We start from the raw sequence: 24,791 nt of genomic DNA, 5'->3' as shown, positions 1-24,791 counted from the left end.
TCAGGAACTGTTATCTCCTTGACAAATAGCCATTCAAATGAAGAATGAAGGCAAAATCCAGATACAATTATAGACAGTGTTGGGAAGGATACTTTCAAAACGTGTTCGGCCCAACTCCCCGTGAAAGTGCAATATATTATGATTTGCTGTAGAGGAACAAAGACTATAAGGGGTATGTTTATGCAAAAGATGCTTTGCTTGGTAAAAAAAAAGAGAGAAGAATTTACCTATTTTTCCCTTTGAGTTTATTTACTCAGCTGTTAAAAGTGGTAAAATAGACAAACAAAATATTCTGTTTCTGTACAGAATTTGCCACTACATTTATCATTTTTTTTTCACTGAGCGACTTAGTGCATAGGAACTTATCATCTTAAAATAAAAAGCACCAGAAGGAAACCTGCATTTTCCCTTACCCCTTTCCTGATATTACAGGATGAAAACATAACAGGATGATATGAAACATTCCATAAAAATGTAATTTGTTACAGCTGACTATAATGACATTTACATGTATTCATTTAGCAGACTCTTATCCAAAGCGACTTCCAAGAGAGAGCTTTACACAAAGTGCATAGGTCAATGATCATAAACAACAAGATAGCCCCCAAAGCATTGTGGGTAGCCAAAACATGAAGCATATATTGTGAAAAGCAAATAAGTTCCAATAGGAAGAAACATAAAAGCATGTAGTTAAACAAATTACAAGTTAAACAACATGAACCTCAAAAGTGCAAGACTGTATCTGTAGGAAAGCAAGCAACAATAATATAATTTACAGCGAGTACAAGTAGTACAAGCGTACAAGTTGTTAAATCAGTTAAAAGGAATTATTGTTTAATGTTCTTTCATTAGAATGACACACTAATAAAGGTCTATCAAAATAAAACAGAAACTCAAACCGAACGTGATTATGGCAAATATATATATATTTTTTTACCACGCCACCAAATATTATTTTACCCACATGAACCAATGTTATATTGAAGAAACAACATTACTTTTTGGTAATGTAACAACAAAGGCTAGCATCAAAAACCTATCCAAAATGTCAAAGTTGTACATAACATAGGGTGTTTTTTTTTTTTTTGCAAACATCTGCAGTAGGAATGTATGGTGTTGATTTTATATGAATGTAAGGTGAGAAAAAGACAACAATTGGTTGAATGCCTGTGAACTTAAAGACCAATATGTTTTGAGCCACCTACCTACATATTTGACCCACCTACTCTACATGTCAACACTCCAGTAAAGTCGGTTGTATCGCAGCAGGAGAGCCTGTTCAAAGTGCTTATCTGTCATTTTGTTACAATGTGGAGTGAAAATAAGTCTTCCCTGGCTAAAAAGCCGCTCGACAGAAGCACTTGATGGCAGAGTAGTATTGTACTTTAAGAAGAGGGCTCTGATCATTGGATACCTCTTCAATGAAGCCAATGACTTGTCTGGATCCTGGAGATACCTCTGCACCTCTTCCTCCGCTGATGAACTTGTCATCTGTGCTGTTTCAAAAGTGAAGAAGTTGTCATCGTCTTCTGTATTACCTCCAACTGCGGCATTTCCAGAAGGCTCTGTATGAAGAAGACGAGACTCTTGGACCATTGCTGTTTTCATGGCTCCCCTCTCTTCATCAGCAAGCCACCACAGTCGAAACCTTGGGATGGTGCAAGCTGCCATCCTTGCCTCGTGGGAGGCCAACACCTGTCCAAATCGAGTGTCAATGGCTTTTATAACAGCTGAGAGGATGTGGGTTGAGAACTGCACTTGGGTAAACTTTTCAGCTAACTTGGCTTTCAGGCTGAGAATGGTAGGAACTATGTATCCAAAGTAACAGTTATTTTCTCCCTGGAGCAGCTTGATTGAGTAGGCAAGAGGTTTCAGAATGGCTGTGTACTCTTTTAGAAACATTGTCTCTTGAGGATGCAGTTTGGCCACTTTCAGCTGGTCACAGATTCCCTTGAGCTGACTCTCAGTAAGACTCATTAACTTCTCGATTGCATGATACTCTGAGCTCCACCTAGCCACTGAAGGTACCAAACATCTCATTTGGGCAATTTCCACAATTGCACCAGCAGCACCTGACGAGCGATGAGCCTTATTCCAGATTGCAGCACATTTTGACATTGCACTTCTGTACAATTTTCGAGAAACACCCTGTGAGGCAACTTTGTCAAGATCAGTTGTGGCAACCAGATTCAAAGTATGCGCGGCACATCGGTGGTGAGGTGGCAAAAAAAGGTTTAGCTCCTCTTCCTCCTCCTGAAGAACTGCAGATACATCAGCAAACTGCACATCATCTGTGCTATCCATCTCATCATCTATTTCACACCTTATATATTCATTGAATGCCTTAACGAAATTGCTACCATTGTCAGTGATTGTGGCACTGACTTTGCCTTGGATCCGGAATTCTGCATGAATCTGACTAATTTTCGCAGCAATGACATCATGGGTGTGGCGGCCCCATATCCTTTCACATGCCAAGGCAGCAGACTTTCGATCTAATGTCTCTGGCTCGATCCAGTGACATGTTATTCCCATAAAACTCCCATGATGAGACGTCCATATGTCTGCTGTTGTGCACACGGTTTGAACATCCTGAAGAGTTTCAGTAAGTGCCTCCTTCATATTTTGATATCCCCTTTCAATGCGCAGCATAAATGTTTTTCTGCACATGGGTGTCCTACCTCCACTAATTCCTTCAATCATCTCACGGAATGGGGCACTCTCCAATAATGAAAAGGGCTGCATATCTGCAATTATGAACTCAAGAACCAAGGAGTTTACTTTCATTTTGGTGATTGCTGAGGTGCTGAGTGTTGCTTGTTTGAGAGGAGGTGTGGTGGGCATGGCACTTTGTTCACCACTATCATCTGATGCCATATCTGCTTTTTGCAAGATACTGGAATGCTTCCTCTAAAATACAGAAAGACAGAAAGAGCACAAATTAACAACACTGAAATTGTTTTATGCTGGGAAGAATAAAGAAGACTATTGTAAATACAACATCCTAGAGGTGCTGATGGTGACATTACACTTCACAGTAATCATTATGCATACTCATCATTAATCATCTGTTTTAGATGTAATGTGTGAAGTTTACTACCACCTAGGCTATTCAACATACCCTGTTATCTCATTATGGCCTACATATTTCATACACAGGAGGACTTGGCATGTAAGGAATCATAAGACAGTAGCCTAACTGGAGACAGTAGGCAATAGGCTAAATTTAACTAACTGCACTAACTGCAAACTATAAAATACAAGGCCGTAATCATAATATATATTGGGGGGACACGATATTCAAATCTGGTAAAAATGTTCCCCCCAATATATTGATATAAAAATATGAATACAAATATAAATGTGCTAAGCTACGACAGGCAACTATGCACGCTGGCCGAAATCCTAATTTAAAAATTATTTCGTCCCAATGTTGACTCCATGGTAACGGCCTTGATAAAATAGTAAGGTGACCAGTAAAACTACAGCAGACTACCCCTGGCTAATAAAAACAAACAAAAAAAAAACACTTACTTTAAGATGCTTCTGCAGGTTGGAGGTGGAGTCTTTGGATGCTGAAAGGAGGTTGCACTGCACAGTTATATTTCTCTTCTCTTTTATGTGAAATGCTGTTTGAATTTCCAAAACAGAAACACATTCCTGCCCTTCTGTTTGTGACTTATCACGCAAATAGCTAATTTTTTCATTTTCATATTGGGGCTTTTGGGAAATGTATGGCTTTAATTTATTTAGAGAGTGAATACACTTGTGAAACATAAGTATCGTCATATAATCCATTGATTTCAACAATGTAACTGTATTCTAAATACCAACTATTGAAATTGTAACGGAATACAGTTACTCATTTGAATACGTAACACCGGTACATGTATTTAGTTACTCCACAACACTGTATACAGCACACGTTTATCAGGTACATCCAATTGTTGGTGTATGTCAATCAATGGTCTGAGCTTACCATCTTCCTTGTCACTGTAATGGTCTGAGTGTGTGTTGGCATTCTGAGGACTGTCAGCTTTGGATGCCTCTGTAAGTGCACTAGCAGTCTCGGGTAGGCTGGGTGTAATCTCAAGTGCAGACTGGTCCAGCAGCTTTGTTAGTTTTTTCTCATAAAGTTTGCGGGTTGAGGCTGAGGGGAGAAGAGGGAGTTCAAGAGGGTAAACATTTCCTTGGAAAAAAATTAAAGCATAATGCTGTTGGATGACAATACTACGCTCTCACAGATGACCTAATACAACTGGAATATTTCCCCCCTTGACTCACCTACAATGGGTCCAGCATCTATCCCATGCTTCATCAGCTGGTCTTTCAAGCCTTCATCTGTCAGATCTGTGACTACTACCTCTTCAGAGGCAGGCTTGTCAGTCTTTCTTGTTGCTTTCTGTAAATGCATTATAGGAGTGAATGTGATCATTTATCTACAGCAAAAGTGTATTTGTATACAGATGTTATACTACTGAATGCCAAAGTGAACCTTGCACCAAGCATTTGCTTTAAATGGAAAGGCCGGTTGCCATTTTTATGGACAATGTCTTCTAATTTAAAACTACTTCCAATGAATTTAGGGGTAAAACAAACTCACCCTCCCTGATCGAGCAGGCAGTTCTTCGTCACTAGAAAATGTGTCTTGTGGTAAACTATTTTTGTTCAATACGGTCAACTTTTTCAGATACAACTGGACATAGACTTCTTTTCTATGGTCTTCACTGGGAAGGGACACATTGTTGGCTATAAGCTCACTTTTGAGTTTATCCTTTGTTAGAACTGACGGATCTTCAAGGAATTCTGCCATACCGAAAAACGTGTTAATGAAAGGCTTTTGCCAAACAGAGACGAAAAGTCGATTTAGCGAGCCAGCTAGTGCTATTTAGTTAGCCAACTATATTTCATATTATGCTATCCACCGGATACTTAAATCAATAGTCAACCTAAAGTTACGACTGTTTAACAGAAATAAATATCATGTTCATGTTTAGTTTCATTTAAATAATTGTAGTGGCATTTGAAAGTAATTAAGTAATTTTTAAGCTAGTTATCGAGCATCCGTACCCAGTGGACCGCGGTCGGAACGTACAACTCTACAATAAGGAAGAGCCGTATTGGATGCAGTCTGCCAAGAAACTCGGGGCTGATTGGTTTGTTCTGAATGGAACGTCAGGGCCCGCCTCAAACTTTGAGCAGCTCTGCTTTGAGGCTCAAAGAACCCTCGGGCGATATTTCTGGCAAAACCAGATTAGGCTCCTTAAAATAAAACCGTGTTTTATGTAATATCGGAAAAGACAAACAATAACGTGAATAAACAACTCACTTAAAGTATGAGATATTTCAATCAATATTCTGCATAAATGTTTTCAGGAGGCCCCGCGTCATTTTGGTAGCCAACCTTGTAAAATCTGGCTTCACTAAGCAACCAGCTAATAATATTCTAGGCCTATTATATATGAATGTTGTTTTTATTGACATTTTAAATTATTTAATGTCACCAGTTTTAACTATGCTCAACTCGTATCAGAAGATGGCAGTGTTAATCTACCACAGCTGCTGTAGAAGTGTGGAGTTGGTGGTCCTAATTGAAAAATCTACATACAAAATCTATTACATTTGAAGCATCAACATTTTATGAATGATTCTATTAAACGTTCAAAAAAGCAACTTAAATCCCCATCATGGATCATGTTTAATCTATATGGTTGAGTAACATTGTCTCAACATGTTTGTGTCGATGTTTCAAATCAACATTGTTGAATAAACTATAACAAGGGGCAGCTTACATATAACATACTGTGTGTTGGACTCATCATAAATATGTATTGAAATATATTTAAAACTATTATGTAAGTGCCTATAACAGGGTTGACATTACATACTCAGCAAGGATAGATACATTTATTGAGAAAATGTAACATCTTGAGATGGCACTATACCCTCTTCTAAACATTTAAGACATGAAAGTCTTTCATCTGATACATGAAAGAATACATGCACAAATATATTACATGGCTTGGAATGTATGAGATGTCACAGCATATGTTCCAGCTTAACTTTTCCTTGAGAAATAGCACAGTTGAATAGATGTCCCCGTGATTCTTGCTCAGATTTTTGGGCAAGCCAGTCAAGAACTATGCGGCGAGTGCCCTAAATTGCCATGGTGGTTGTGGTTTGAGGTGGCACAGCCCCTTTACCTGTCCCCAGACCTCTTTGAGGCTTTCTGAGATGCTGCTGTATAAACCGAGCAATGGATACCACCACCTCAGCCTCAAACCACACTAAACATAGTACTTGAAGTACAGTTCATGTTTTCCATGGTGGGCCAATGAGGTGTAAGCGTAAAACTGTTGAGCCCTTGAGAAACACCTCTTAAGGTTTCTTTGTATGTAATTTACACAGAAAATACACCATCAGCCAAGAATCATAAAAAGTGCCTCTTTAAGAATAACAGTCATGCCCTCTGAAAAATGATCAAAGTGGACTTTGTGATTATTTGAGAATGAAATTGAAGAATCACTCTGACAAACGATGCAAAACCAACTGTATATGTATGAACGTTTATTGTTATATCGGGCCATTCAATGTTAACTTAACCTATTATAGTCTATATACAAACTGTATAATCTAAATAATATCTACCAGCATCTCTTAAGATTTTAATCTTAACTGGCAGAGAGTACCATGTTACAGTGGACTTCCAGTGATGTTTTTGTCATTATTTCTGGAAGATCAATTCATCATTGTGATTTAATGGGCCTCTTTTTGAATATTCATGTCACTGTGGGTGTTTCAACACTGTACTAAACTAGTGGGATATTTTACCTACACAAACCAAAAACAACAATCTCTAATCCTCAAAGGATGTTATTCATAACTGCCAAACTAATTAAGATCAGACCTTCTGCAGTTTCCTGTGCCAGAGTGTAGGATGCGGACACGCAGCATTTCACAGCCTGAAGAGATTTGTGTGTCCTGGCCTAGGAACAACCATTCAGTAGTGCTCACACAGTATATTTTCATTAGTTGACAATCCAAACCCTACTTAAAGGACACACACACTTAGTTGTAGGCATTTCTCTGCAGGAAAGTGAGCCTCCCCTTCTGGCCCCTGCTAATGCCCATTTGGCGCACCACACACCCTTTAGTGCCACCAGTTAAGTATTTGCATTATTATTTTGATTTGAGCTTTCAATATTTTGTTTGGCTATTGAAGACAGAAAACACAGCTCATGTCTTCACTGGGTTTCAGACAGGTTTTTACTGTAAGCTCACTTTCACGTCTTGAGTGATGTAAAAACAAAAAACTTTCCTAAGGCCGCCCTTGGGATACCATTTTTGGCAATTTAGAGGAAAACTTTACTTTGACCCAACAACTTCTCAACATGTAATATAGTCATATCTAATTAGCGCTAGAGATCAATGCCAACCTAATACTGTTTTTAAACTACTGCCCGGTGGCATGGACTTAAAATGACCAGACAAGTGATTTCAATGCTGTAGATCAGGGGTCCCCAAACTACAGCCCCAAACTATGGCCCACGCATTTGGACCGGCCCTCTGAACCATGCCATCTTAAAAATTATATATATACAATCCCACTGATTCATATGCATACGTAACTAAATGTTTTGATTTCAATAGCAATGAATATAAAAAGGTCATTACAATAGTAATAATGCTCTTTTAATAGGCTATATACCCCTTGATATGTACGGATGTATGGTGCATAACAAAATAATAAACTAATCTAGCATAATAAATTAATTTAAAATCATAATAAAATCTCCACAATAATACTGGTAGTTACTCCGGCCCATGTCGTTTTCTGTTACAGACCGACCCGGCCCCACATTAAAAAAAGGAAAATGATCTGGCCCTCGGAGAAAAACGTTTGGGGACCCCTGCTGTAGATCCTTCATCTTTTCAGCAATGCAAGATATCATGGACCCTTGGTGCAAAGCTAAGCATAGCCAGTGCCAATAAGTTACTGTGTGCCAAACACATTCACCGCCGTTGCTCAAACAGAAATCTATCCACTGTCCCCGAGCAGGGACACAGACAACCAAGCCCCAAGCAACCTACCTGAACTATTTTACTAGCACATGGAGAAACACATGAGTTTCTAAAGAATTTCTTAAGGCATAAATGTTGTATACCATGGATGATGAAAGCTGACTGACGTGAGTGAACTGAGTGACTGTAGATGAACTGAGAGGGTAACCTTACAGGTGACTGCCAGACTCTTGAGTTAACAGGAAAGAAATATTTCCGTGCTTAACTTGGCTATGGCCCTTAGCAGACCTGCCTCAGCTCAGTTTTTCTCTGCGCATGGTTGAACACAGCGACCATACAGGCACTGGAAAAGCCAGACTTCTCAAAAGCCCCATGTGATGTATTGGTGGCACAGGCATGCCCTCTGCCCATTCCCTTGTTCTCCTGGATGCCTCCAGTTCTGAGATCACCATCCTTCCACTCAGGCAGGTCGTCGTCCTGGAGCCTCGTCGTTAACCCTACCTAATAAATCAAAAGCAGACATTCAGCAGAACCTCACAAGCACTCACAAGTCAGAAGTGCCAGAATGAGGGACATGCCAACACCTAAATGTTTTTAGCTTTTCACTGTAATTTTTGGCAGAATTTCTGCTCAATTTTCAATTAAGGAAAGAGAAAAATGGAGCGTGGTCAAACCATAGCTTACAATAGGAGTCTTGTTTTGGGTGCCTTTGTTAAAAGATCATTGCTTATCTTTTTGACAGGTTTTCTGTGCCATGTTGGTACCTCTTCATACTGCACACTGTCCATGTTCTCATGTCTTTGACTATAAAATCAACACCTGCTCTTTTAGCCTTTTACATGAATGGTCTAAAGCACAGTAATTATCTGAGACACAAATAATGGACTTTGTGAAACAATCTTAGAGCTTTTCGGATATTCAGTTTTTTTTTTTCTTATATCAAAATCTTTAATTCCATCTCTGTTAGGGTGGGTCCTTCAGCCCCATGCTCAAAATGTTTTTTCAGGGAATTTGGAAGTGCATCAAATATGTTGACATGTCTACGGTTCTTCTAATAACCTGTTATTGTTTCATTTCTTTGTGATGCTTTATGCTAATGCAAGGAGCTCTATCAATGCTCAGAAGCTTCACAGAGTTGTTCATCCATGCCAATAGTAGAAAACAGACGTGCCAAAGTCTACTGGGTTTGGATCTTTTCTCACCCCCTGGCTCTTAAAACCGATATATCCAGCTGAGGTACAATAATTTGACACCTCTTAAGCAGCAGGACCCTTTAGCATGACAACCGCTGCTTTGTTTTATATTCCTGCCTATTTTGAACGCAATAAAAAATTACAGTCAGCAACATCCAACCTGTTTTTTTTTATCCACTTTGGATGTTTGCCCTTCCCCACCCCTTCCATCTTCTTTATCCCTTCCTTTCCTATGTGGGATTTAACATACACTTTGGGGTAACCTTGCTAAGTTATCATTTTTTTCCCTGTTCTCAACCCTGAATAAAGGCTTGTTTCTCTATGTCTGCTTGTTAAGACTTCAAAGACAGCTGCTTCCATCTGGCATGAAGTATTCCTTGTGCCAGTGTCGGGTTAGCTGACACTCTAGCACTTAAAGTAATGGCGGTGTCTGTATAGTCATCTCCCATCAGGTACTCACTTTGGAAAGAGCTCATAGCTCTCTTATCCCTAGTCACAGTGGTACTCTTACCACCCACTGAACCAAACCATGGGCATGAAAAGACAGATTGTTCCCTGCACATTCTGTATGAAGGGCAAATGAGAACAGCACACATGGTCCACTTTAACATCCTCTTACAATTATTGTTGGAAATTAATTCCATAGAAATACAGTATGTTGCTACTTTATTTAATGTATTCTATGTTTGATATTTAATTAGGGGTGTTATAGTGAAAACTGACATTGACTCCAAGTTACTGTAGGTTGTGACAATGGGCAGAAGATTGTTCCTCCTTTATAAATCTGATTTTGTCTTTGGTGGTGCAAAGTCAGGAACCCAAGTGGGATCAAAGTGGCAACCCACCTGCTATCAAGGCTAAAATTGTTTCCAACTTTCCCCAGTACAAAGATCATTTTACTTGCTCTTTATATATGTTACATGAACCAATCATCTTTGTGTGATATAAGACAGAATGTATAGAAGGTGAAGGTCTGGAGAAGGAAGCCACTTCAGGTTACAATGAACGTCACTATGAATGTTCTCTTCTGATAAACAGTACCAGTCAAATGTGTCCAAACTTTTGACTGGTACTGTACACTTTGTACTTGACTAGAGAGCAAGCTTAATGATAAACATGTCACTGCAGGTGATTTAAGAGAATAACGTATATCTCCTTTTGCAAATCACCCCCCTTCTCAATGAAAACCTAAACAGCTTTTTAAGAATGAAGACGTTTTTCAGTTTGTGGCTAAATATAGTTCGACGCAGTGCGATGTGGCAGGTTCCACAGCCATTTTCAACAAAGATGAGCCCCAGATCCTGGCCAGGACCCGGCGGGTGGCAACTCCCAGTGGTCTGCCGTTCTCTTATGCACTGGCTTTTAAGCAAACACTGCAATCCTGCGGTCGCCTTCGGCAAGGCAGCTAGCAAAAGGACTCACTGTGTAGTTACACACACAGCTAGGGTGTGTTGTCTCCTTCACCCCTCTCAATCAACCCCCTCCTCATCCCAGAAGGAGTTCAGAGCCAATGTCTGTGATCCTCAAGACCGTGCTGAGAATTCCTGTTGGGGGCAGTATTGAACCATGGCACTCTGGCACATCTCAGTATCCTTGATCAGGCAAATATTTTGTGCATAATTTCTTGTTTTACATCTTATTTTGCATTTCATATATCCATATGAATCAAGTGAAGTCTTCTTTGAATCTTTGATACTGTTCAAAGGTAGAACATGTGGGTTTTTATGATTTCAAGAAGATGGCTACATAGCATTCAAATGTTTTGTAATTACGTAAAAGAGCAAGTTGAACAAGTAGATCTGCAATTTAAGGAAACACTTTGATAGAAAATGTCGAATATCAGACTTATGTACCATTCGTCTATGGCAGAACAGTTCAGAATCTTTATTGACTATGGTCATATATGGCTAAAATATATATAAATATTAATTGTTAGTCAATAAGCATTCATAGAACATTAGATTAGATAATAAATTAATCAATCATTGGTTCATCATCATCACTCCTAATCAAACTGATTTAACTTGAGAGAAACTCAAGACTCAAGATTTCATGGAAAATGACCATAATCAGTTTTGAAAAACTAGGGGCCACATGTAAGAGTTTTATCTGCAACTGTCCTTGCATTGCTCTCTCATACAAGAATATCATCATTTAAGGAGTCTCAGTGGCTACCTGCTAAGGACCACAGGGGTGGGAAAAGGCAGGGCTGTGGCTTTCTGAGGTTCTTAGTGGTGCAGGCAGAAGGATTTACGGTAACTCTCAGACAAGCGTTCACAGCTTGGACTCTTGGCAAGGCTGCAATATTGTCCCTGGCTAAGCATCAAACCTACAGGACTTGAGGTCCAAAAGTACCTACACATAAAACCCTAGGATGTTTGAATGATAAATCGCCGACCTTTAGTGGCAGAACTAAAAATATTGGCCTTGCTGTGGATATCAATTTTAATTAATTCACAGTGAGAATGCATACTAGGTGGTTTGATTGACCATAGATCGCCCCCTGCTCTAATTGACCGACTCTTCCCTTCAGGACAGTATAGGGGTTTTCCTGCAAATTCAGCACAGGTGCAATAGCAAAAGGACACTCTACACAGTTTGGGAGGGCACTACATGCCAATGGGGGTGACATTGAATACACCCTAAGAGTTCAGGTGCTTTGACCAAATTGTCTTCATGTTCTTTTTGTCTCTTTTGGGAACCCTGAATTTATTTCTCTATGTAACTGAACCATACCTCAATGCCTGCTTTGGCTTGCTACCTCCAATACTTATGGTTTTGATAAAAGAGACGGACACATTACATTTTCTGACTGGAGTTTAATGACAAAACCATAAGGCCCAAATACAGAAACCTGGAGTGTTGTTTGGTGAATTGCCAGCGGATGTATTGGCATTGTATGAAACAATGTCAACCAACATCAATAATAATTTCCCTGTTAACAGACATCAAATTTAAATTTGGCAATTTTTTTAACTACAAAAGGCTTTCAACTACCTAACAATACACAAATTAGGGACTGATATTTGAAATGAGTTCTGCCCCTTTAATTATCCCATCATTTAAAGGCAGTGCCAATCTGAAGGCCATCCATGCAGTACTTCAACAAGGTGTTTATAATGCCAATCTACCAGGTGGTTATACTATAGCATCAAGCAATAACTGTAACACCAAATTCAACCAACCACCCCTGAGAAACTGACCTAGTGCTAATGCTGGGGGTAAGACTGATTATAGTGCTACTATTAGATTTTGGCACAACATTTTGCAATCCAAATGCAGGAACGCCCTAAGCACTTTTCTTTGGTGTACATGCCCCAGGTCCTCAATGGCACACTACATGATAGTTCTGAAGTGCCAGACCAAACATGCCAAGGCGGACCGCAAAGTTACTCATGGCCCCAGCACATTCTTTTGAGGGTGAAATTTGAGTCACCCTTATTTTTCAGCAGCTTGTCAGCCTCAGTGTGGTGCATTGATGTAAACTAGGAGGGAGAACTGTTGTCACCTTTCTTTAGACCTAATTTCCTTTAACTCTCACCATGGTGGCAACATAACAGGCAAGTCTATTTACTGAATGGAAACATAGGAGTGTCTTGAGGAGGTTGTCCATACAACATGTCAATTAAAGTTTCTCTGTATCTTCAGAAGCTCAGCAGTATTTTGTAATAAATCCCTATGGGGTGACTTTGGCAATAAAATACAGTTGAGCGTTCAATATGTCCGAGGCTGTCATCGAACAGAGCTAATTTGAATAATGCTTGTTTTGACTGCGACTAAAGGTATCCACACACTCTCTGCACAGTGAAGAGGGACAGAGCAGAGGAAGGCTTTCAGTCTGTCGGGTCATACTTCATCTCAACAGGCTATTAGACTGTTAACACTGCAGGATGTTTCCGCAGAGCTGAAAACCTACTTGCTGTTATGGGGAACATGCACATGTCTTCTCAACCTTCTGCTCACTAATAGACATAAAGGCATCCATCCATCTACTCTTCTAGACTTCCATTCAGTTCTGCACATGCTGTAGTAATATAATGCTTCTTCCATACATTGTTCTGGGCCATCCATCACCAGTTTGACCAATTATACCAGCCGCACGCAAGCCGCAAACCTTAAACAATCTGAACTCTGAGTGAGTCAAGCCGCAAAGTTCTCATACTCATTAACCAAAAAGCACTGTTCAAGTGCAGAAAAATGACCCTGGTTCCAATACATACAGTGAACCTCACCACCAAAATAGATTTAAATAAATGTTCATTTCCGCAGCCACTTAACGCATTTAGCGGAAAGTTATAAATTATCAAACAAACACCTCACAATAATTCTGCACCATTTCTTTTCTTACTTTTTTTCTTCCATAAACCACACAAGAAAAACTAAAGATCCTTTTCTTTTTTATACATTTATTTTCCTGCGTTTATCCATTTCCTGAGATGGGTTACTCTTTGCCACATCCTTCAAAGGTACCTTAATCAAGGGTTTCAAGCTCACTTCATCATTACAGTGGTATCATCTTCCCTGGAGACATGGTAGGATTGTGCAAGTGTCTCCAAACCTGGTCCCTACCAAATTCACATTCAGCCATCCATGTTGCAAGCTACAACATACTGGATTGTGATTTTCACCCTTCAAGCCAATTGAGTGCCCTATGAACTGTTGTCTTATTCTGGCCATGCCTATTATTGTTTAATTTATCTTAAGAGAGCATATTAACAGTATTTTTGTGTATCTGTTTGTCCTAACAAGGTTGTATGTATGTGTAAATGGCCTGTGTGTGGGCAGTCTCAACGCTTGCTAGGCTGATTTTGGCTGCTACCCTTTGCTGGCGTTCAGTATATCTGTAAAGAAACAGCTGTAGGCAAAGCCAACACCAGTCCCACACAGCAGCACTCTGCCAGCAGTGACAGATTCCAGAACTTTCCATGGTCGTGAGTTGTCATGCCAACAACCTTTGGCAGGGAATAGCTGTCCTAATCTGCACACCTGGCCCACCTAGGGTCCAGAATCACTTCTCCTGTCACTGCGTGATGAACACGTAATTTAGGACCGAAGTGTTTGTGTGTATGAGTTATGGGCCCAGGTAAAGAAAACACTGTGGCAGTAGACCACCAGTGTTTTACTCTTATCAAAGAGAAGAGCTGAGAACATGATAGAAAGTTGCAAAGACTGCAACTGACAGGATTTAACCAAACGTGCACTTTGGAAAACCTGCACCGATGCTGTTATGCTGTGGAATGGCAACTATTCTGCCACATTTGTGCAATGAGGGCACAAACATTTCTTGGGGAAAAAAACATAATGGGATAAATTAGTTGGTTCTCTAAACAGAACCAGTGAACCACAGTACCATTCATATCAACCTCACATACTAGGGTTACCCCTGGTGGGAACAAACTATCAAAGTATTTTCACTGAGCCTTAGTCCAACTATGAAATCCACAACTGTATGAATTGGGTGATTTCTTGTACCACGGACATGAAAGTTATTTGTCTACCTGGCAATGAAAACTTTGGTGACATTTGATCTGAAAACTCTCTGTGAATGTATTCTTCAATCGGTTTTTACTAACCACTCTAATTCAATTATGAAAAACCCATTTCAAATTCTGATATTAAAGGAGGAAAAATACAAAGTTATGTACGTCATTAAATTGCATAGTTCACTTAATGTATTATGGCTGGATGTTTTAAATATGAGGCCAAATGTTGTTTGTATTATTGGAGAAATTATAATTTCTAATGCTGTACACTTGCAGAATACAGTACATATACGCTTATATATATATAAATGCATGACACAATATGCCTTTTTGACCATTGAAATGCATATGGACACCCGAAGCATAGAGTGGTGACCTTAATAGACATTGTGAGAGGCAGCCAGCTCTGAGGGGGTGCGTGGGCATGTCCTTCTCAGTAAGTGATCAGGTGTTTGACTCTGTCTGGTAGGAAGGAAGTCCTTATTAATGTTGAGAAGGCAGAGTCTCAGCAACCTCAGGCATGCTTGGCCACACACACTCTCCCATCCAAGCAGCAAGAGCAGGCCTGCGCTCTCTGTGGTTCGTTACTAGGAGAGAGGGCTGAATCCAAGGTGTGCTCTTACAGGAAAGACCATGATTGAGAACAGATATCACCAGCTATGAAGGTGTCTGAAAATGTGGGGACGGGCACTCACAGTTTTTGAAAATGTGTCTGTATTTCAAGTTAAAGCAACTTTAGTTTACCTCTGCAGCTTTATCTTTGAGTATAAGGCCAATGTTTTGTAATTTCTGGAAAGTTTTTTTGTAACATGGCAAGTGTATAATACAAAACGAAGAAAATCCACCAGCAAGACTTGAGTGTGTTTAAGACACAATTCAATCCAATCCATTTTAGGAACTTGTATGCAACAATAATCAAGTATCATTCAAGTATTGAATCAGGATGATTAAGCATCTGTGCAAGAAACAAGTGCCAGGACAGATTACACAGATTCAGTTGTTTAAGTTTAAAGGGGCTCCACTCATTAAAACGCAGCTTTAAAGACAAGCAACACTTCTTTTTATCCTCTATGCATCTGTGCCCCAACTCCCCCTAGAGACAATGTCATGTAAACATACTCAACATGGCTCAATATTTCCAAAGCCAGCCACACAAACCGTATCCCCATCTGGGAAAAGGGAGTGAGGTCTGAATCAGTGCTGCTTTATTTACAACCCTTCAAAAACAAACTTAAAAACCCTAATTCCCTCTTGCTCATGCATTCGCTTTTTTTTGTGGGACGGTAATGAAAGCTCAGCCTTATGTAGCAGCTTGAACGGATGAGACAGGAGACTAGGACTGAGGCAAAGCACAACACAAACAGTCAACAGCTGTGCCTTCCTGCTCCTGCTTTACAAAAGGAAGCAGATTGGAGATAAATGTCTGTGTGAGTAAATTAACTTATTTGTTTTAGTTGGTTGAAAATAAATACTGTCAGGATAAATATAAGCAGTGTTGAGGGGTTGTTTGTAATACCTTCAGTGTTATCTTATCCCCTGCCCAGAGTGTACATATATAATAACATGTCTAATGTACCCACTGTTTATAAATGAACACATTTGAACATTTACATAATTGAAATCCAACATATGCTTCAAATTGGAGTATAATTGTTTTGTTTGTTTGTTTTTTGAACTCTGTTTCCAGTCTCTTCTAGAGCCAACACAAACTTTTAAGCTACTAAAAACTGATGATTATCTTCCTCTGACAATGATAAAACTGACAATGCATAAAAAGTGTATAACATGTAAACAATGAGTTATTCACTAGGCACTGACTGCTGACTAACCGACAGGAATTTCAACTTATCAACCTAGTCGGACTACCTGATTTATTATATTAAACCTGATAATGTGTACAAAAGACACCAACTGTTATCTAGTTCTATGGTATAGATGCAAAACATCATTGATTTGTTTGTACTGTACGCATACTAAAAATAGTTGGATCATTTCCCTCCTATAATTATAACTGCATAATAACAGTGTGATAGCAATCAATATGCCCTGACACACTAATTCTTCTTGTTAGGCTTACTGGAGCCTATAAGCAAGGTGTCTCTCCAGCACTTTGTGGGGGATAATTGAACACATTGGTTGTATTTAGGGAAAATGTTGTCAAAATTCAAAGCATTTCCTTGTTATAGATCTCACTGGGATGTTAACTTAATAATATTTGTATATGATTTTAAAGAACTACACAGTTATTGTGAATGAAACAGTTGTAATGCAGTTTTCTTTCTTTGTCGAGGAACATTGGGTATGTTAGAGAAACACTGGCTATATTGCCTGGGGTAAGAGGAGATGTCGCCACCAAAACCTTTTGTTCTTTCAATAAACCAACTCAAAAAAACAACCAAAAATAGTTATAAAACAGAAAGGCACAATTCTCATCCCCAGAATGCTGCAAGGTTGAAGACTGGAGGTTGATAAAGTACCCTACAAAAAAGCCCTTACACCGGGTTATAGCTCTGCTATTAATAGTAGTACGTCCACTATTGTTAATAGACCAACAGCCAACACACTTATACTCTACACAATTCTTCATCCTTTTACAAAAAGAATGTGCAAAGTGCTTTCTCAGAGAAAAGTTAGATGAGAGGTGAAAACTGAGGCCGGGAGAGCTATACCATTCACTGTGCCCTGGTGAGCTCTAGACGGGTGGCCTCTCCCCATGCAGGGTAAAGCTGTCCAGAAGCTGCCTTCAGCATCCGTCTCTGTCTGCCAAGCATTGCTCGCATGTCCCAGGGAAGGCTGGGGGAGGGGAGGGTAGGGGGTGGGGACAAGGTCGCTCAACAAGGCCTACACATTGAAAGGCGTCCATTTAAAATAACCTAAGGATAAATAAATATATGTTCACTGTACAGTAATTGGTCAGGAAGCTGTCGGAGGCAAGCTCATTTACAGTAAGTGGATCAGCTTCTAGTCAGTAAAATACATTTGGCTCCAACTGTGCATTATACAGATTGGAAATTTCAGGTAAGGTTTTCTTATGTGTCTAAATGGTCACAGAAACACCCCAGTTTTAATTTTTATAGTAAGCTCTTCAGAACTAATGATAGTGAGACCCATGTTTTCTCTAAAGTGTGAAATCATGTTACATAGTTAGATAATAGTACATAATAACAGGACATACCCACATTGTATATTTTCAGCGTTGAATAATTGCAATTCAAGTGTTGATATAAGATATCTGACTGTAACTATATGCATGCATTTGTACACATACACCACCTACACCCACATATGCAAACACTGTGGTTGAACCAGCCAGCCATGTTGACCAACTGGCTTTACTGTGGTTATACACTGTAAGCAAAGCACACATTAACAGATTGAATTTGCCTTTCACATAAACCAACAAACAGGCGGAGTCAGCCTTTATCATAACAGTTTATGTGTGGTCGTTGGGGTAAACCTCTATATCGTATTTCTTACAAATGTTGAGGGAGATAGGAAAGTTAGGCCATTAGCAATGAGACAGAATCTGTCAGAATATAACATAGGAAAGCTCAGAGAACTAAGAACAGCTTTAACAGCAGTTGTAGTTTAGCAGGCCATTCCGACAGCATTGCCATGGCACCACAAGCCACAGAACATAAAAGACCACAGTGGGTTTTAATGCTGTGTGAAAAATGCCACCATGACCAAGTGAGCCTACCCAACCCTCCCTCCCTCACACTCTACTACAGAGCTATCTTTACCTAGGCACTCGGCACAGAGGTAGAGAGAGTGTCTGACTGTGAGCAGTTCTGTGTGTTCTTTGGCAGCCAGAGCAGGGGTTTATGGAAATGTTTGGGGAGATAGGTCGGGAGGGTGGCAGCCATCGGGGGTGACCGTTTGGGGTTACAGGCCCCATCCAGCTGGCCTGGGGTCTGTCTCTAAGGACAGGAGCACAGAGAGGAGGCATCAGACCTGGAGCTGCTTGTGGTCCAAGGAGGAGGAGTCCACCTTCTGATGCTGGAGACCCACGGTAGAGGAGGGCAGGCTGGGCAGCCACAACCAGACGTCCCCCTGATGCTCTGCTAATGATATCTAACAGGAGAGCAATGCTTACTAGCTAGCTACCACAGTGCCTACCTCAAGAAGACAGGACAAAGACTGTGGACTTTCTGCTCTCTGAATCTCAATTTTATGACTATGATGGGCATCTTTCTAGCAATCATAGCAGGATTGTTTCTCTAGTGCGGTCAAAAAAAACTTTTCAAGTTTAATGCCAGTCATTATGACAATTAATATATTTACATGGGTTGAAAAAAAGCATGTTACTCCATACAGGTGAGGTAGGTCTTAGAAAAATAATTCCCAGTTGCAAGCGTATTGAAGTTATGTGTGTTCACATGTTGGATCAGGCAAGATAAACATGCAAAATCATAGCTGAATTACATACCAGTAGTGGACTAGAAAATGGACAGCACTTTAAATTAAGGTGACTATAACTACCATGTAACTACACAGCACTACCAATTGTAAAAACACACAAAAAACTTCCCACATTCTGCTGTTTTATCCAACAGCAACCAGCATTTCTGAACAAAACATGTTTCTTATTGTTAATTTGACTTGTCTTGCAAATGACTGTCTTCCCTATTGGACGTTTTGTTGAATTAAAGGTAACTCGGGAATATATTGCTCATTTTCCAAAAACGCTTAAGTTGAGGCACGTCAAAATTATACAAAGTTATACTCTAGTGTCTTCTTGATTAGCGGACCTATGGTTGCCACTGTTTTGTTTCATCTTTTAAAACTATGTATCTGACATTAACAGTACAACTTTTTACAATCCACACAGCGGAGAAGGTTTAGAGCATGGGAATAATTAAAATCCCCAACAAATGTCCCATGGTCCAAATATATAAAGTAGCGTAACAATTTTCACGTGTTTCAGGATAAATGTGCCATGCTATGATTGTAAAGTTGTTGAAAAGGATTGGAACAGAGTTGGGGGAGGCATGGGGAAGGGGCCATTCCAAGGAGGATGACAGTTAAGATTGGTAGGTGTGAATGATTTGTAGAACAGACATTGTACAGTATACCTCAAATTAACTGAGAGAAATTGTCTATAATTCACTTAAAAAAATATTAAACGGGAAAGAAAAACGTTTTTCAAGGAAGGTCCTTGAGGCCCTTAGAAAGTGTTTAAGACTTGGATATATCATAAAAAGCTCATTATCAAATACACTAGTATATAGTTTTTTTTTTCTTACAATGAAGGCTATCAAATATTTTTGGTGGGTGCACTGTTAGTGTGTTCTGACACACATATTGCAGGTAAACAATAATTGCTATGTAATGTAGTGGTATAGTTTATTATAGTGTAAGAAGTCACAGTATGGGGAAGCGGTGTAATGATAATTGGACTGCATTTTTATAGCGCGTTTCTACCTTAGCGGCACTCAAAGTGCTTCTCAATTTTTGCCTCTCATTCACCCATTCATACTCACACTCACCAACTGTGGCGAAGCTGCTGTACAAGGCTCCGGCCTGCCCATCGGGAGCAACCTGGGGATCAGTCTTGCTCAAAGATATTTTGGGACATGGCCTGGGAGGAGTCAGGGATCGAACCGCCAACCTTGCGATTAACAGACGACCCTCTCTACCCCCTGAGCCACAGCCGCTGTGTAACAGTTAACTAGATGCTGTAAAAGGGCAGGTGACAGTGGTGACACCAAAATATTTTTTTTCAAGAAGGTAGGAGTTGTTTTAAAATAGGAATCATATTAGAAAAGAGAGCCAGAGAGTTCTGTAAGTGTGAATTTTGAAGTGTGTCATTTAGAAAGGATGACAGATGGACAGCGAATGTTGTTATATTTTGAGAGTGAAATTTAGAATGAATCAAAAACAGCTTTTCTGGCTCTGATACTGTATGGTGCTGTATGCCTGGAAATTGAGAAAAAAGTTGACTTTACAGAATGGAATCAAATTAGGTGTTTTTTCCAGGTGTTTGGTCAGGCCAGTTAAAACTGTAGAAAGGTTTGGGGACAGAACCTGGGTCCACCATAACTGACTCACTACCTTGAGGCACTGTAGAATCCCTTGCTAAATTGAATGATGAATACTTTAAAAATACTGAGCCCCAAATTAAGGAATCAGCCATCAGCTGTGCATTTCTTCTTTTACAAACAAACTGAAAACTTAAGGCACTTAAAAATCTAATTTTAGATTTTTTCGATTCACCAAGAGACAAAAGTTGTTGAATCCAGTAAGATGATTTACTTACATGCTATATATATATACTTATATGATTTACTTATATGCTGGTCATAGTTAGTTTTCATACTTTGTTTTCACATTAGTGAATGACTGTTACTGTCCAACACAATGTGCAGAAAGTCAATGTATGTACACAATGCACAGCCTACAAAGCAGACAGTATCCTGCCAAATGCAGGAAAGATACTTGAAAGGCAGTCTGATGAAGAAGACCACTAGAAAATTGGGGAGGTGAGCCAGTAGTGAGTACAGTGCTGTGGGTTGGGTTACGTTGAGGTTACATTGGGGTTCCCTTGGGGACGTTGGTGAGGCCTAGCTATTTATCTTGGAGACTAGTTCCCACTGCTCCCTCCCTGCACCCTTTCAGACGGGTCCTAGTCCATGTCATTCAACTGAATGGTTCAACACACATTCAACTGAATGGTTCCACAACTGAATGGTTCCACACACCTGCCATTTTTAACTACAGCTTGTAACCAATATAGTGAGTCACTGTTATTCTGGTTGATACAGCACTTGCACTTGTATTCTAACCAAGATAAAAACACATGACCACTATGTTTTATAAAATAGTATAGTTTTATACAGTTTTTGACATCAGTATGGTGTTGCCATCGATGCTCGGGCGCCACCTTCCTGCTGGTGTTTGTGTGAGTAAGTAGGTGTGTGTGAGGTGCATGCGAGTGGGTGGAGGGATTTGAAGGAATGGGCAGGGGTAGTGCCTGCAGCTTCATCCAAAGCAAAGTTTCCCTCTCCATACGCTTTGCACTTGCAAACACACCAGTTTGCTCACAGTGACTAGGCGGCACAGCATGCAACACACACTTCACCTCCCCTGCTACAGGAACGGCAACACCAATATGATGTTGTGCCGTGCTTCATAACCTTGCAAAAGGAGCTACTGGCTTAACAGTAGCTGATGGGCTGCAGCTTGCTTCTCCATTTGAATGGAATAAAAAGCTAAACACAGTGTTGGAAGGTAACTCAGTGAGCCTGACACAGGGGAGTTCTCTAGGTTAGCATCAGACGGATTAATTCAAACAGATTTTCTTTGTTAGCTAGCACCAAAAAAGAGAAAAGTCTATTTTGTGAACTTGTGGACTAACACATTTTGTGGATAACTTATTTTGGAGATCTGTTGCATGTAAGTCTTTTAGTTAACTTTAAAACCTTATTGTCTTATTCACTTGTTTGTATAGTTTAGAACCAACAGGCTATAGCTCTTGATTTCTGTAGATGACTCATCAATTTGATATTGTGGGTCTCAAGGTAGTTGTATTTGGCTGCAACAATATAACACGCTTTATATAACAATGTTAAAAGGTTTTAAGTTACAAGTGATTTTAAGATTAATACTACATTTACTCTGAGATAAAATGTTGCCAATAATGGAATACATTTATGAATTTTTACAAAAAATTAATGATTTTGTGTTTTTCAGAATGTTGTGTTCCACAGGCATGTTTCACCAGTGGAGTCTTGCTGTTTTCTTGCTGTGCTCCACAGTTCCTCTCTACGGGAGGCCAATTGATGAACTTGGTAACAGAATGTAAGTTGCGTTGTCACCAGCAGCCAAAAAATGAGCTTTTCCAATGTAGCTTCATCTTACATGATTTTTTTGTGGGAGTATTTAAATGGTTGAGGCGATCATGAAGATTAGTTGAATCTATTTAGTGGTCAGATGTACGAATATATTAACTTGTACAGTATAATGCTTTGTATGCCAGAGTTGAAATGACATAACCTAGTAAAGGTTATGTACTGTAGTATTGCATGGGTAAACCAAATGTATTCACAAAAATGTTAAAGATTTGCGTTTCTAACTTGCTAATGTACTGAAGTAAAGTAGATTTTATCTTTGTGTTATGTGCATATGAGTATTGTCCTGTGTAGCTCAATTCAACAAAACATGAGGACTCAAAAACTGTCAAACAAAAGTCAGTGGTTCAATTAATGATGTATGCCTCAATGTTTGTCTTACATGTTATTTTAATTTAGACATCACAATCTCAGCTCTCCCACATCGACCACGTTGTCTTTGTTAATGCTGCCACCTATTGAGGTCAACTGGAACATGACTTGTCAAATAACAGTTCACAAATTGATCCCAATATGTGACAAACAAATGTTTGTCTAAATCATTCCTAAGACATTCTTTACCTTACCTACCTAAATGTATTATAAATTTATAAACACTCCTGAAACCTTCCTCGTTTTTAGACGGAGGTCTGTCGGCCATGTCCAGTTAATGCATGATAAGGGCGACTCACTTCAAGAGTTCAAGCGTCGACTTTGGCTCCAGAAGCTATTGGATGAGGTGCACACGGCTGATGAGCAAGCCCCAACCCCACATAACAGACCCAACATTCACACCTTTATCGGGAGTGTTCTCCACCAGAAGTCCACCGGAGGCACCAAAAACCCCTCTGTGTTCCATCTGGACCGGGAGGGGGAAACCTACCCCAGGAGACCAACAAGTCCATGGCCTATAAGGACCAGCCACTAAAGGTGGCCGCCAAAAGAAAGAAGAAGGTGAGAGCAGGCCGGCGGAGGGAGAGTGAGAAGAGAAGAAGAAGAACACGTTCGGCCAGAACACGAGACATTGGATAGTCTTACGTGACCTTCGGGTTGTTCTGCGTAAGGACACTGACTAAAGTCCAGCGTGACTGACTCCTCATTCCTTAAGACAATATGGCATTTGGCCTTTTTTTGTTTTTGCTATCATTGCTTTCTTCATATTCAGTGCTTTGATTCAGTGTAATTTGATGTATATGAGATTTACAGGCTAAGATATTTTTGTACTCCTATAACAGCATGTTATAACAGTAAGTGACTCTTATAATAGTGGGATTTTGTTTCAGACCTGGGTCAAAATACAATTTGGAATTACGTCAATTATCTGTGCTTGACTGCCCTTGTCTGGAACAATGGGAGGATTAAAAATGCAGTCCACTGCACACCCCATTGTCACCCCAGAATGAAGCAAATGCACTAGTATTTGAAAGGATTACAATAACAATGTTCACCTAAGTCTATTTTGTATTCATATTTATTTGGGATTGTCTGGTCCGAATGAAAAGAACATTTTTATAAATGCAATTTATTATCCTGAAAGACTTCTAACTAACCAGATTTCCATAATTGATCAAGCATATCATAAAGAGTTTTTCGGTAAATATTGTGTCTGTACATAATGATATGACAAAAGGACAGAAGATTCATGTTTTTCTCTAAATTTAGTTTTTATTCTAGGTATTCAGTATTTCTAATCTATATCATTACGATAATAGAAATGCTCAGACATAATTTATTTCAGTTGAAGTGTATATTTATTTTGTGAATGTATCTGGGTGCTGCTGAGTTTATACCATAATGCACTTTAGTATTCTACATGTTCTCTTTTGTGGTTGTACATTAGACATTTTAGTTTATTTGTAGTTCCCTTTTTACCCCTAATGATCTGTAAATGATTGTGTCTTTCATCAAACCCACTCTCATGGTTTTACAAAGAAGTTGTACGAAGTTGACAGTAATTTAATTTTCACTTGCACTGAAAACACACCATCGGTTTTAAATAATAATTAAACAGTTACACATGAAAACATATTGATGTTTGTATGTTATGTTATATGATGTTTCTATTGGATAGGTATAGTTGTTTATGAAGTTTAACATTAACAAAGAAACCATGGGTTAGAGCGTGGGATATCACGTGTTGCAATTTAAAAAAAATGGCGCATTGATAAAATAACTTATCATATGGTCTTGTCCTATCCTTTACTTGGTGTACCAACCGTGCCATAGCTCAAGTAGGATAAAATTGTCAATATTTTTGTTGACTG

At 39.5% G+C, this 24,791-nt stretch overlaps 2 protein-coding genes across 2 annotated transcripts; one reads left to right on the top strand and one right to left on the bottom strand.

Annotated features, from left to right (window-relative positions):
* Nucleotides 1–228: 228 nt before the first annotated feature.
* On the bottom strand, nt 229–5,091 carry LOC146258889 (zinc finger BED domain-containing protein 4-like). Its single transcript, XM_084671883.1, has 5 exons — nt 4,604–5,091; nt 4,285–4,402; nt 3,980–4,150; nt 3,535–3,575; nt 229–2,910 (listed from the first exon to the last, which is right to left on the bottom strand). The coding sequence occupies exons 1-5, from the start codon at nt 4,811–4,813 to the stop codon at nt 1,228–1,230; spliced, it is 2,223 nt and encodes a 740-aa protein (XP_084528009.1). The 5' UTR covers nt 4,814–5,091; the 3' UTR covers nt 229–1,227.
* Nucleotides 5,092–22,391: 17,300 nt separating this feature from the next.
* On the top strand, nt 22,392–24,723 carry pthlhb (parathyroid hormone-like hormone b). The gene is given in 3 exon segments (XM_084672489.1): nt 22,392–22,498; nt 23,170–23,393; nt 23,396–24,723. Coding segments are annotated over 3 exon segments (495 nt in total). The 3' UTR covers nt 23,560–24,723.
* Nucleotides 24,724–24,791: the final 68 nt, after the last annotated feature.

Source organism: Hypomesus nipponensis, chromosome 14, assembly GCF_054491055.1.
Source record: "Hypomesus nipponensis isolate SF chromosome 14, ASM5449105v1, whole genome shotgun sequence".
Classification (NCBI taxonomy): Eukaryota; Metazoa; Chordata; class Actinopteri; order Osmeriformes; family Osmeridae; genus Hypomesus; species Hypomesus nipponensis.
The sequence above is the reverse complement of the archived record's forward strand: the minus strand, read 5'-3'. Positions and strand labels throughout refer to the sequence as shown.